Genomic DNA, 12231 nt, shown 5'->3' with positions numbered 1-12231 from the left:
AGCTATAGGCCCAATACATTATCACCACATACTGGCTTTGCTTGAATTTACCTGCCAATGCATTGTTGTTCAGGACATTTAAAAAATATATATATTTCAAATCTTGAGGTAGGCTATATGATCACACCGGTAATAGATCCATTGTTCTATTACTTGTGAGGCACAGTGAAAATACATTTAAATAATTAGCTTTTTAATTTACTGGGCTGATGGTGGCTGCATCTGATGGTCAGTCTCAGGGAGAGAGCAGCAGACTGAGGCTCTGTCTCTCAACATCCCTCCGCTCTCCCTTTCCTCCACTGACCAAAAAGGGACACTGTCTTCCAGCTGATGGCGAAACTCGAGTCGCACCGCATTATTTCTGCATCATGCACAAATCCATGTTGTTACTCCTATGAACAGAGAAATTTAAATATTCCTTGATATTAAAAATGATCCAAGCCGCTAATAATAACAACAACGCCTATAGATACACTTTCCTACTCATTCATTACTGCTACAATGCTTGTTGTAGCGCTGAGTGGAAATAGGAAGAACGCGCATTTTATGGGTTATAAAAGTGTTGAATACAAAGTGTTGACAGTGCTGAGTGAGAACTTAAAAACATGAACTCAATCATAAAAACAGCAGCTCTTTGCTGTATTCGTTGACAGTCTCTCTCTAGTCATGGTTTTAAACGTTTTGAAATCTCACAGTATCAATTTTGCCGTAGCTTTCTTTTACGCCTCCTACGTTACTGCAGATTTGGTCACCTGAGCAATCTGATTGGCCAGCGGTACGCATAGTGTACTTGATTTCCTCTCCAGGCCCACCGGGAAGGCAGAGTTTGTACCTTCAGACACATGAAATGGTAACAGTTTTCCTACCCGGCGCCCAGGGCTGCACCTACCACCAACAGCCCGAGACTAATAAAACAAATTAGGAACACAAAGGCTTTATCTTTGGGTTTATGTCACATTCTGACCCTAGTTCTTGTGTTATTTCTTTGTTTTAGTTGGTCAGGACGTGAGTTGGGTGGGTATTCTATGATTTATGTTTCTAGGTTGGGTTTCTTGTTTGGCCTGTTATGGTTCTCAATCAGAGGCAGGTGTTAGTCATTGTCTCTGATTGGGAACCCTATTTAGGTAGCCTGTTTTCTGTAGGGGTTTGTGTCTGGTTGTTTTCAGTCTTTGTGTGTCTGCACCAGATAGAACTGTTTTGTTTTGTATTTTTGAAGTGTTCAGTTGTTTATTAAAAAGATGAACACTAACCACGCTGCGCTTTGGTTCTCTCTATCTCCAGACGACAACCGTTAGTTTATTACAGAAATGTTTGGCGATCGACAAGTCGACTGGTTGGTGACCACTGTTCTAAATGTTCCATTGCCATACTGGCTGGCAACGTTCTTATGGCTTGCTTGCTAGCTAGCCAACTACGACTAACTTACAGTCACGTCAAACAGTGCAAACAGAATAACAACAGTAGCTGCATTTGTTTAAGCTGTTTTCTAGTGATATTTATTTGGATAATTCCATAATAATGAGCTAATGAGGCACGATTTCGCCTGGCATAGAAAATGTACTCTCTGTTAGGTAAGGTGACCAGATGTCTGAAATGAAAACCGGGGACATTTCCAGTTCGGTGGTCAATGTATAATTAAAATAGCCAATGTTATATTATCTATGAAATAAAAAAGGGGGACAATTCCGGTTTCATGTATTTAGTCTAACAGGAACACTGTGATAGAGAAAACAACTATACTACAGAAACACTATAGACAAGACAGAACTGTCCGATCTGAACAGCCATTCAGTGGTCCTGGTAGACTAAGAGCAGAAGAGAACATGAGCAAAATTGAAAAAACAGACAATAGTATATGTGAAATACTTAACAAAGAAATAAGATGCTGATGAGATTGGTAACTACATAATATACTTATACCAACCTAAAATGTATATTTCTCAGAAGAATGTATCTTCATCAGGATTGCTCTGTCTTTGGACAGCTTCTCCATGAACTCCTGGCAGGGGAGGTTGAAGTTTATGTTCACAATAAGCATGGCCTTGATGGTAGTAACAGTGAACCTATTTCTTGCTGCTGTCCATAGATCATTAATTTGGGAGAACACTCTCTCGACTGGTGCATTACTTCCAGGTAAGCACATGACAACAGACGCTAATCTAGCCAGGTTAGTGTGTGGGATGTCCTTCTCTTTGAAGTCGGTAACCACCGTGCTCCATCTCTGACTAAGCGGTGTCTCAGATGTTTTCCATTCTTCAAGCGATCCCCCTTTAGGAACTCTTGCAGGCCAGTAACCTCATCACACAATGCATCCTCATTGATGGTCACATTGGGGCATTTGTCCTGCAGTGTGCCTGCTGACTTCTGGATCTCTTCACGCAGAGGTTGCCTTTTTAAAAGGAGAAAATGTAAATCTTTTAGATTATCTGTGTGCTTTCCCCATGCTTGCAAGTAGTTCACAGCCGTAGTGAAGAATGATTGGGATGTTTTGAGAAAGCTGCCTTTAGACATGGCTCCATTTTCCTCTAGTTCTCTCAGAAGTCCTCTGACCAAAACTGGAATGAAGTTGTCATCATCTCTTGCAGAGAATTTTGCCTCAACGTTTCTCAGAATTGCAGCTGACTCCACAGCACAGTGGTCCTGGCCTCCAAGCATCTTGATCGTGTCACTGAATACGGTCAAGTTTCCATGTTGGTTTCCAAGTTCAGTCAGTGGACCTTCGAACATTGTTCACAGGACAACAGGGCATTTGTCTTTCAGCACTCTTTCTAGAGCAGGGAGCATGGACATCCAGTGAACATTGCTGTATCCTAAAATGTTATAGTACTCCTGGGCAACAAACTCACAAAAGCCCTTCAGTCTTTCTACTCTGACGGTGAAAATATGAACATATCCAAATATCTTTGTGAGCAGGTACTCAACATCATATCCAAAGCTGTTCTGGCCGTGTTATGAGTGATGTGGGCAGGACAACCGAAGCCAATCACCTCACGCTGCAGAGCATTTTTAACTTTGGTATGGACATTGACCCTCCCCAGCCTATTCAGCCCTCCAAAGGTGGTATTTGTTGTCGGCAGAGAATGTTTTCCAGGTTACATTTTTGGATGACCACCAGGACCTCGGCTGCAATTTCCTCTGCTGTTTCTCCATTCAATTCAACAAAATCAAGCAGTTTTGTTTCCACAGATGTGCTGCCATCATATATCTTACATATCTGACTACTATTGGCAGCAGCTTTAAATGTCCATGATTGGACGTATCAATGGACTGGGACACAAATTCAACCTGGTCTAGGTCCTGTGTTACCAAAGTAGTTGCCCATGTTGCTAACACGTTACTCACTATGGCGTCACATTTTGTCCTAGCACATGTAAACTTTGGCTCACAAAGCTTCTGTGTCAGTTGTGCCGTGCAGTCCATAGATCTGTAACTATGATTGTGTCGCATAGTGTGGTATGCAAAGACATCCCTCCTGCACAGCTAAACCATATTCTTCTTGGGAAGGCTCTACCTTCTTGAAGAATGTGGTGACAGAGGGCATGCCAACACGGGCAATCAGAGAGGCTTTATGTTTTTTCGTCTGCCGATGTTCTACCACTGCCGTTCTTCTCCAGCTGCCAATTGAAAGAGAGGAATTACAAAGGGTGCAGTGAACAATTCTATCGTCTTGACCTGAAAAAAAAACATTGTTTGGAATAATAAATTGTCAGGCTCTGTAACCATATCTTTACCTTTCCTCCTCTGTCTCCTTCACTCTTCTTCCTCTCCACTACTAATGTTATTCATGAACATTTCTAAATATATTGTAACGACCCTGGGTTTATAAGCGCGGACCCTGCCGTTTGAGCATGCTTTTGCGGCACAGTCGATAGCGCGCCGGACCTCGGGCTCGAAGGTCGAGGGTTCGAGACCTGCTCCCTGCTGTTTCATTACAATATTTTCACACTACTTATTCTAATGCCAAACCATTAAAATTGTAATCTACAAAAATATTCTCAGAATTAATTGTGCATTCATTTACTATAATCATATTATAATATAATTATATAATTATAATTATAATAATCAAATATCCCGTCCACTGCATGTTTCAATGTGAACGTTTTTTAACCTAGCTACCATAACAGTAGCTAGCTAACTTAACGTTAGTCTACATAGTTAACGTTAGCTAGCATAACCTATTTAAAACCTTATAGAGCAGATCATCTATCTATATAATAAATTGTTACATAACATCACTAGCTAGTATCTCAAACGATTTTAACTTACCTGGCTTGAAAAGACGTTGCTGGTGATGTTGTGGATTCACTTGACACTTGTTAGCTTCTGGCCGAGTTTTCCACAGCAGTTTTAACTAAAACTATCGCGAGCAAGTAGTTAGTAGAAGAAGAAGAGTGAATGAAGCTGTATAGCGAGCAGCCCCCTCTGCTGGACAAAACAAGCACAACACGATTGAGACGTCAACTGGTAGGCTGTGCTGCCTGTTCTTTCTTGCCAAGTAAAATATTTAACTTTGCGGTCTGTTTTTAAAACCTGTTGAAGCGAGGAACGCCACCTCCCCCCCGTTCAGCTGGAACGGTGGCGCATGGAATGCAAAAATATTCTTAGAAATATTTAACCTCCACACATTAACAAGTCCAATAGCGCAAATGAAAGATAAACACCTTGTTCATCTAGCCAGCGTGTCAGATTTCTAAAATGTTTTACGGCGAAAACATAGCACACATTTATGTCAAACCACCACCAAAGACACAGCGAACAAAAGATGCAATCACAAACGCAGGATTAAAATAAAAATGATTCACTAACCTTTTGAAAATCTTCATCAGATGACAGTAATAGGACATGTTACACAGTACATTTATGTTTTTTTCAATAATATGCCATTTATATCCATAAATCTCGGTTTACATTGACGCCATGCTCAGAAAATGCTAAAAAATGTCCGGAGAAATTATAGATAACTCCGCCAGATAACGCCAGATAACAGCAATACACATCATAAACTTTGACTAAATATACATGTTCTACATATAGTTAGAAAGATACACTGCTTCTTAATGCAATCGCTTTGTCACATTTCTTTTTAACGTTACAGAAATCGTTCATTTTTCAATCATCTCCGCTATGTTGGAGTCAACAGAAACACAAAATTACAACATAAATATTCCCTTACCTTTGATGGTCTTCGATCAGAATGTAGTGGAAGTAGTCATACTTACCCAATACATCGTTTGGTTTCAAGTCGTGTGTCTTTGCATTAGCATATGCTACGAGTTCCAGCTGAAATGCTTCCAAAATTACTTCTGGCCCGAACAGTTGCGCATCAAAACTTCAAAATTACATATTATATGTCGACTAAACTGGTCAAACTAAGTGCAGAATCAAGCTTTAGGATGTTCTAAACGTACAAAACAATTATCTAATCTCTCAGACGAACGTGCTTCTTCGCAGGCGATCTGGAACAAAGGGACGTCTCTTCAAAAAGCGTGCTATCGTAACCTTGTATTTTCTCGCGACACTCAGTCTTTTGCCTATTTAAGGGTCAAAACTCGTGGGATTTGCACAATTAAACGCTGTACTGAATGAGGACATCTAGTGGAAGACATATGTCTCCAGATCCATAGCTGGTTGGGAAGGGTGGGGGCGATGACGTCAAAGTTGCCCCAACTTTCAGTACTCCAAAAATAGTTTGGGAGATTGCCTGCCCTGTGAGTTCTGCTATACTTACAGACATAATTCAAACCGTTTTAGAAGCTTTAGAGTGTTTTCTATCCAATAATAATTATTATATGCATATATTAGCAATTTTGGACAAAACCAATTTCAGTTTACTATGGGCACGCAATTCCTCCAAAGGGGGCAGTATTCTGCTGAGCCTTAACAGGTTTTAACGGTTTAAAACGGGGACATTTCCGGGGACAGGCCACCAAAAACGGGGGCTGTCCCCGGAAAACGGGGACGTCTGGTCACCCTACTGTTAGGACACTAACGTTATTCAGAGGAGCTAACCAACAGCACAATTAACACAATACCTTCAAACTGAAGCTGGAAAGACTGCAAACTAGCTGCACTTTGTTTCGTTGTACCTTTTTCAATTGACATTTCTTTGTATATATCCATAAAAATTATGCCAGCTGATTCATGACTTCGACTGGCTGAAAACGCTGCCTGCCTCTCTCGTCCCGACTCCCGATCCCAACACGTTCATTTCCATGGGACAGTTGGAGATCGAATTTGAATATTGAAACAATGTTCCAAATGTCGGAGAGACAGACAGTAAGGTTTATACATATACATACATTCTCGCTGTTGAAAACTAAATGTTAGTCTAAAAGAAATGTGAGATGAGGTCTAGATGCTTTTTATAGTGGAGATCAAGTTCATTTAATTGTCTGGCTGGGCTGATGAGACACTGGATGGCGCAGTCAGATCGAACAGTCATAGATTTAGCCGGTGGTAATTTGTGGAATAGACACCAGCTGGAATGCGCTTTTAACCAATCAGCATTCAGGATTAGACCCACCTGTTGTATAAGTGTGTGCGTATGTGTGTGCGCACGTATGCGTGTGTGCTCACTGTATGGCGTATGTCCATTCTGTTGTCTCCTCACACAGATCCTGAAGCTGTGTCCAAAGAAGAAGACTTCTGCTTCCTACACCTTCTGTAAAGCCATGGGTCTACTGGGCATGCAGTTTCACCTCTTCAGCAATGAATGTAACTACTACAACTACTACTACTATAACTACTCTACTACCTCTACTACTACTACTCTACTATTGCTACTACTACAACTACTACTACACTACTACTACTAGTAGCTCCCGAATGGCGCAAGGGTTTAAGGCACTGCATCTCAGTGCTAGAGGTGTCACTACAGATCCTGGTTCAATCCTGGGCTGGATCACAACCGGCCGTGATCGGGAGTCTGATTGGGCGGTGCACAATTGGCTCAGCGTTGTCTGGGTTAGGGGAGGGTTTGGCCGGGATAGGCAGTCATTGTAAAATTTTAAGAATTTGTTCTTAACTGACTTGTCTAGTTAAATAAAGGTTAATAAAAAAATACTATCACTACTACTACTCTATTATTATTATTATTATTACTACTACTACTAATCTACTACTCAACTACTTCTACACTACTATTACTACTACTACTACTATTACTACAACTACTACTGCTACTCTACTAGTATTATGACTACAACTACTCTACTACCACCACTACTCTGCTACTACTATTACTACTCTACTATTATTGACTATTATTATCACTACTACTACTCTACTACTACTACCACTACTCTGCCACTACTATTACTACTACTACTACTCTACTACTTCTACTCTACTATTATTATTACTACTAAGACTACTTTACCACTATTACTACTACTGCTTCTACTATTACTATTACTACTACTACTACTCTACTACTACCACTACTATGCTACTACACTTATTATTACTACTACTACTACTACACCTACACATCTACTACTACTACTACTACTACTGCTCTACTACTACTACTCTACTATTATTATTATTACTACTACTACTACCACTACTCTGCTACTACTACTTCTACTGCTGCTACTACTACTACTACTACACTACTACTACTACTACTACTACTACTACTACTACTACTTTACTACACCTACTACTACTCTACTATTATTAGTACTACTACTACTATTGCTACTACTGCTACTATTGCTACTCTACTACTGCTACTACTATTGCTGCTAATACTACTACTATTACTACTCTACTACTGCTACTACTATTGCTACTACTACTACTACTATTACTACTACTACTATTGCTACTACTACTACTATTACTGCTACTACTATTGCTGCTACTACCACTACTATTGCTACTATTACTACTACTATTACTACTCTACTACTGCTACTACTATGTTACTACAATTACTATTACTCCTACTACTACTACAACTACACATTTTCTACTACTACTACTACTACTGCTCTACTACTACTACTCTACTATTATTATTACTACTACTACTACTACCACTACTCTGCTACTACTATTTCTACTGCTGCTACTACTACTACTACCACACTACTACTACTACTACTACTTTACTACACCTACTACTACTCTACTATTATTAGTACTACTACTACTATTGCTACTACTGCTACTATTGCTACTCTACTACTGCTACTACTATTGCTGCTAATACTACTACTATTACTACTCTACTACTGCTACTACTATTGCTACTACTACTATTACTACTACTACTATTGCTACTACTACTACTATTACTGCTACTACTATTGCTGCTACTACCACTACTATTGCTACTATTACTACTACTATTACTACTCTACTACTGCTACTACTATTGCTACTACTACTACTACTACTGCCACTACTATTGCTTCTACTACTACTACTCTGCTACTACTATTACTACTACTACTACTACTATTGCTACTACTACTACTCTACTACTACTACTTTACTATTATTATTACTACTACTACTACTACTACTACTACGACTATACTATTATTATTACTACTACTACTACTACTCTACTACTGCTATTACTATTATTACTACTACTAGTACGACTACTATACTACTACAACTCTACTATTATTATTACTACTACTACTACTACTACTACTGCTGCTATTACTATTAGTACTACTACTATACTACTACTAGTACTACTACTACTCTACTATTATTATTACTACTACTACTCTACTACTACTCTGCTACTACTACAGCTCTACTAATATTATTACTACTACTACTCTAAAAGTACTACTACTAGTACTACTACTACTACTCTACTACTACTACACTACTACTACTACTACTACTATACTATGCTATTACACTGTACTGCTCCATACATAGCTAACTATGAGCGGTGACATTATCTGTCCAGAGTCCTACTATGCCCAGGGCATCGCCATTCTATTTACATAGCTAACTGTTTTTGTGTGTGTGTGTTCAGACTATGCTCATGGCATCACCATGTTGAGTCCGTTCTCTTCAGAGAAGAAGCAGCTGGTGAGTTTTTGCTCCCCCAGCGGAGAGGAGCTCAGGAATTTCACAGAGGAGCTACGTGAGTCCATCACTGAGGTCAACGAGATGGAGCAGATACACATCCAATGTGAGCACACACGTATACGCACGCACGCAGCACACACATACGCACGCACGCACACACACGCATACGCACGCACAACACACACACGCACGCACACCACACACGCATTCGCACGCACACCACACGCATACGCACGCACACCACACACCCACACACGCATTCACACGCACACCACATGCACACACGCACACACAAGCAGGCTCTTTATGTAATTATATGGTAATATCTCGCTGTCTGTAGGGGAGCTGGAGAGAGAACAGGGGGTGCAGACTCACACTCCCCACACCAATGGAGGACAGATGGACACACTCAGTCGACACACAGGATCACCCACTGGTAACAAACACGAAGTTAGCGACTAGCATTCACACATCATGCTGTGTCTCTGAGTGTCACTTGTGTGTTTCTTCCCTCAGCCCAGCAAGACCTGTATGACAAGACTGGCAACAACACTGTGGAGGTGAGTCACATACACACTCTGCCTCAGGTAAGTGTATGTGTGTTAGCAAAGATGCACACAGGCGAGGAGTAGGGAGACCCTCCTCAGCTCCCTCCAGCTCTGTGTGCCTCATAGCAACACAGCTGCAACTGGAGGGATAGCTTTAGCCATCAGCCTTCTGCTAACAGAGACCAGTAATTAGCTATTAGCCACCTGCCAATGCACGGTTATCTATTAGCTATTAGTTTCCTGCTAGTAGGGAGTTAGCTATTAGCCAGCTGCTAACACAACATCTGCCTCCCAGCCATCATACGCTTTTCTAAGCCCTGCTGGCTTGCTAGAAAACCATCTCCATGGCAAGACTCAGAGTTAATGTACGTGTGTGTCTGTGTATGCATGCACATGTATGACTCAAGCCCAGTTCCTCCACTCTAAATACCCTCTCTACAGACCTAGCAGCCCCAACCCCTAACTCTTAGTCAGTCCTTTAGCATTGCATATCTCTGTGTTGGGAAGACACCATGCCCTCTGTGTCATCTCCCCCCACACACTCATCCCTCTCCACACACACTCCTCCTCCTCCACACACGCACGCAAACTCACACCCACCCACTGGAGCCCAAATGTTGACCCTGAAACGCCCTTCCACCCAAACACAGGTGTGTCTCTGGGCTGGTGTGTGTGTTAGCATGCGTTCACTCCCTGCATGCCTGCATGCTGCCAGTGTATCTAACCCACCAGAGGGCTGCTGTAGGCTGCATTCAGGCTGGTAACTCCTCATGCCATTCTCTGGCTGTTTCTAAACTAGGTGTCAATTCACAATAGGCTGCTGCAGACCTACCACATGACCCAGCCCAGCCCTGATAGGCTGCTCCAGACCTACCATGTGACCAGTCCTGACTCCACCCAACTGGCTCTGGCAGCACCAGCCATGCTAAGTGCCACCCACCCCGGAGAGTTCCGCCCAGACACCCTCATTCAATGCCAGCAGATCGTCAAGGTGATCGTCATGGACCAGAGCGGCCGCGGGAGAATGGAAGCTTTCCTCAACCAAGGAAGCCCCGCCTCCCACCACCGCCTCATCCAATCAGCGATGTCCACGCCAGTACGGGTCAGAGAGGGATCTGAGCCCCCTCTGCCTCCCCCTCCTCCCCCCTACAACCACCCCCACCAGTACTGTCCCCCCGACTCCCCCTGCCCTCTCTCACACACCCTGCCTCACCCCCTCCGCAGACGCAACTCTAGTGGCTGCCGCAGCCTCGTCTGACATATGACCCCCCTCACCCCTGACCCTACCACACCTTATCATGCGCCCTCTGACCTTTTGTTAAATAGTCATGTACTGTATTGGTGAAACACACACAACACAAAAACTCATAGACAAAGATAGAGAAAAGGTGAGACGAGGAAGGGAGGAAGAGAAAGAGGGCGGGAAGGAAGTCGTCTGAGAGAAAGGGAATAAGCCGATAAAGCGAGTGGGGGGATAATAGAGAGGATTCAAATCAATATGAAATCAAAGTCATCTAATGATTTCATGTGTATTTTTGAATAGGATGTCATTTTGACAACATTTCTAAACAGAGATTTTCTAATCGTGCAGCTCTTGTGACACAGTGTCATCTGTACATATCTATATCTGTTCCTGACTTTAGAAAGAACAATTTAGGATACAACCTCTCACCACCTGATCCCCGACTCTAACCCTGCCCTGATGTCACACAGCTGATGGAACACACAGATCTCCTCCATGTGTGGAGCTGTCTGGACATGGAGACATGTCACCTCAATGACATCAACATCATCTAGGGTTTTAGCCCTCCTCTTTAGCACACGGTGTTTTGGTGATGTGTGGTAAAATATGATAATCAGATGCTAATAATACTTTTGATCGTGAAGAAGTGAGTATGTCTGAGTAGCAGGGAGGGAAGAAGTGAGTATGTCAGATTTGCAGGGAGGAAAGACTGTTTCTCCTGACTCCTGGCTTACAGATGATTACAATCTGTATTTCTATTCGTAATGTCGGACTTCTACCCTGATTAACATATCTGCGTGTGCATGTGTGTTTGAGAGTATAAGGGTCTCCTAGTGTATGTGCGAGTGAAAGGGTGTGTCTGTGTGTGCATGTGTGTTTGAGAGTATAAGGGTCTCCTAGTGTATGTGCGAGTGAAAGGGTGTGTCTGTGTGTGCATGTGTGTTTGAGAGTATAAGGGTCTGCTAGTGTATGTGCGAGTGAAAGGGTGTGTCTGTGTGTGCATGTGTGTTTGAGAGTATAAGGGTCTGCTAGTGTATGTGCGAGTGAAAGGGTGTGTCTGTGTGTGCATGTGTGTTTGAGAGTATAAGGGTCTGCTGTGTGTGCATGTGTATGTGCTGCTAGTGAAAGGGTGTGTCTGTGTGTGCATGTGTGTTTGAGAGTATAAAGGGTCTGCATGTGTGTTTGAGTGTCTCCTAGTGTATGTGCGAGTGAAAGGGTGTGTCTGTGTGTGCATGTGTGTTTGAGAGTATAAGGGTCTGCTAGTGTATGTGCGAGTGAAAGGGTGTGTCTGTGTGTGCTTGTTTGCGTGTGCGAATGTGTGTGCGAATACCATTGTTCTATTCTCTGAGGTTTTGCTACACTGGTCCAAGC

The 12231-nt window shown here is 42.3% G+C and overlaps 1 protein-coding gene across 2 annotated transcripts in view; it reads left to right on the top strand.

Annotated features, from left to right (window-relative positions):
- LOC115109471 (IQ motif and SEC7 domain-containing protein 3-like) overlaps nucleotides 1-11950 on the top strand; it is a 50136-nt gene extending 38186 nt beyond the window's left edge. The window contains exons 11-15 of one of the 2 annotated variants that reach the window (XM_029634393.2): nucleotides 6618-6717; nucleotides 9014-9172; nucleotides 9410-9505; nucleotides 9586-9629; nucleotides 10417-11950. In XM_029634393.2, the coding sequence (XP_029490253.1) occupies nucleotides 6618-6717; nucleotides 9014-9172; nucleotides 9410-9505; nucleotides 9586-9629; nucleotides 10417-10875 (858 nt within the window). In that variant the 3' untranslated portion in view covers nucleotides 10876-11950. The remainder of the gene's footprint in view (nucleotides 1-6617; nucleotides 6718-9013; nucleotides 9173-9409; nucleotides 9506-9585; nucleotides 9630-10416) is intronic. The other variant, XM_029634394.2, reaches the window with a different exon arrangement.
- Nucleotides 11951-12231: the final 281 nt, after the last annotated feature.

Source organism: Oncorhynchus nerka, linkage group LG25 (genome assembly GCF_034236695.1).
Source record: "Oncorhynchus nerka isolate Pitt River linkage group LG25, Oner_Uvic_2.0, whole genome shotgun sequence".
Classification (NCBI taxonomy): domain Eukaryota; kingdom Metazoa; phylum Chordata; class Actinopteri; order Salmoniformes; family Salmonidae; genus Oncorhynchus; species Oncorhynchus nerka.
The sequence above is the reverse complement of the archived record's forward strand: the minus strand, read 5'-3'. Positions and strand labels throughout refer to the sequence as shown.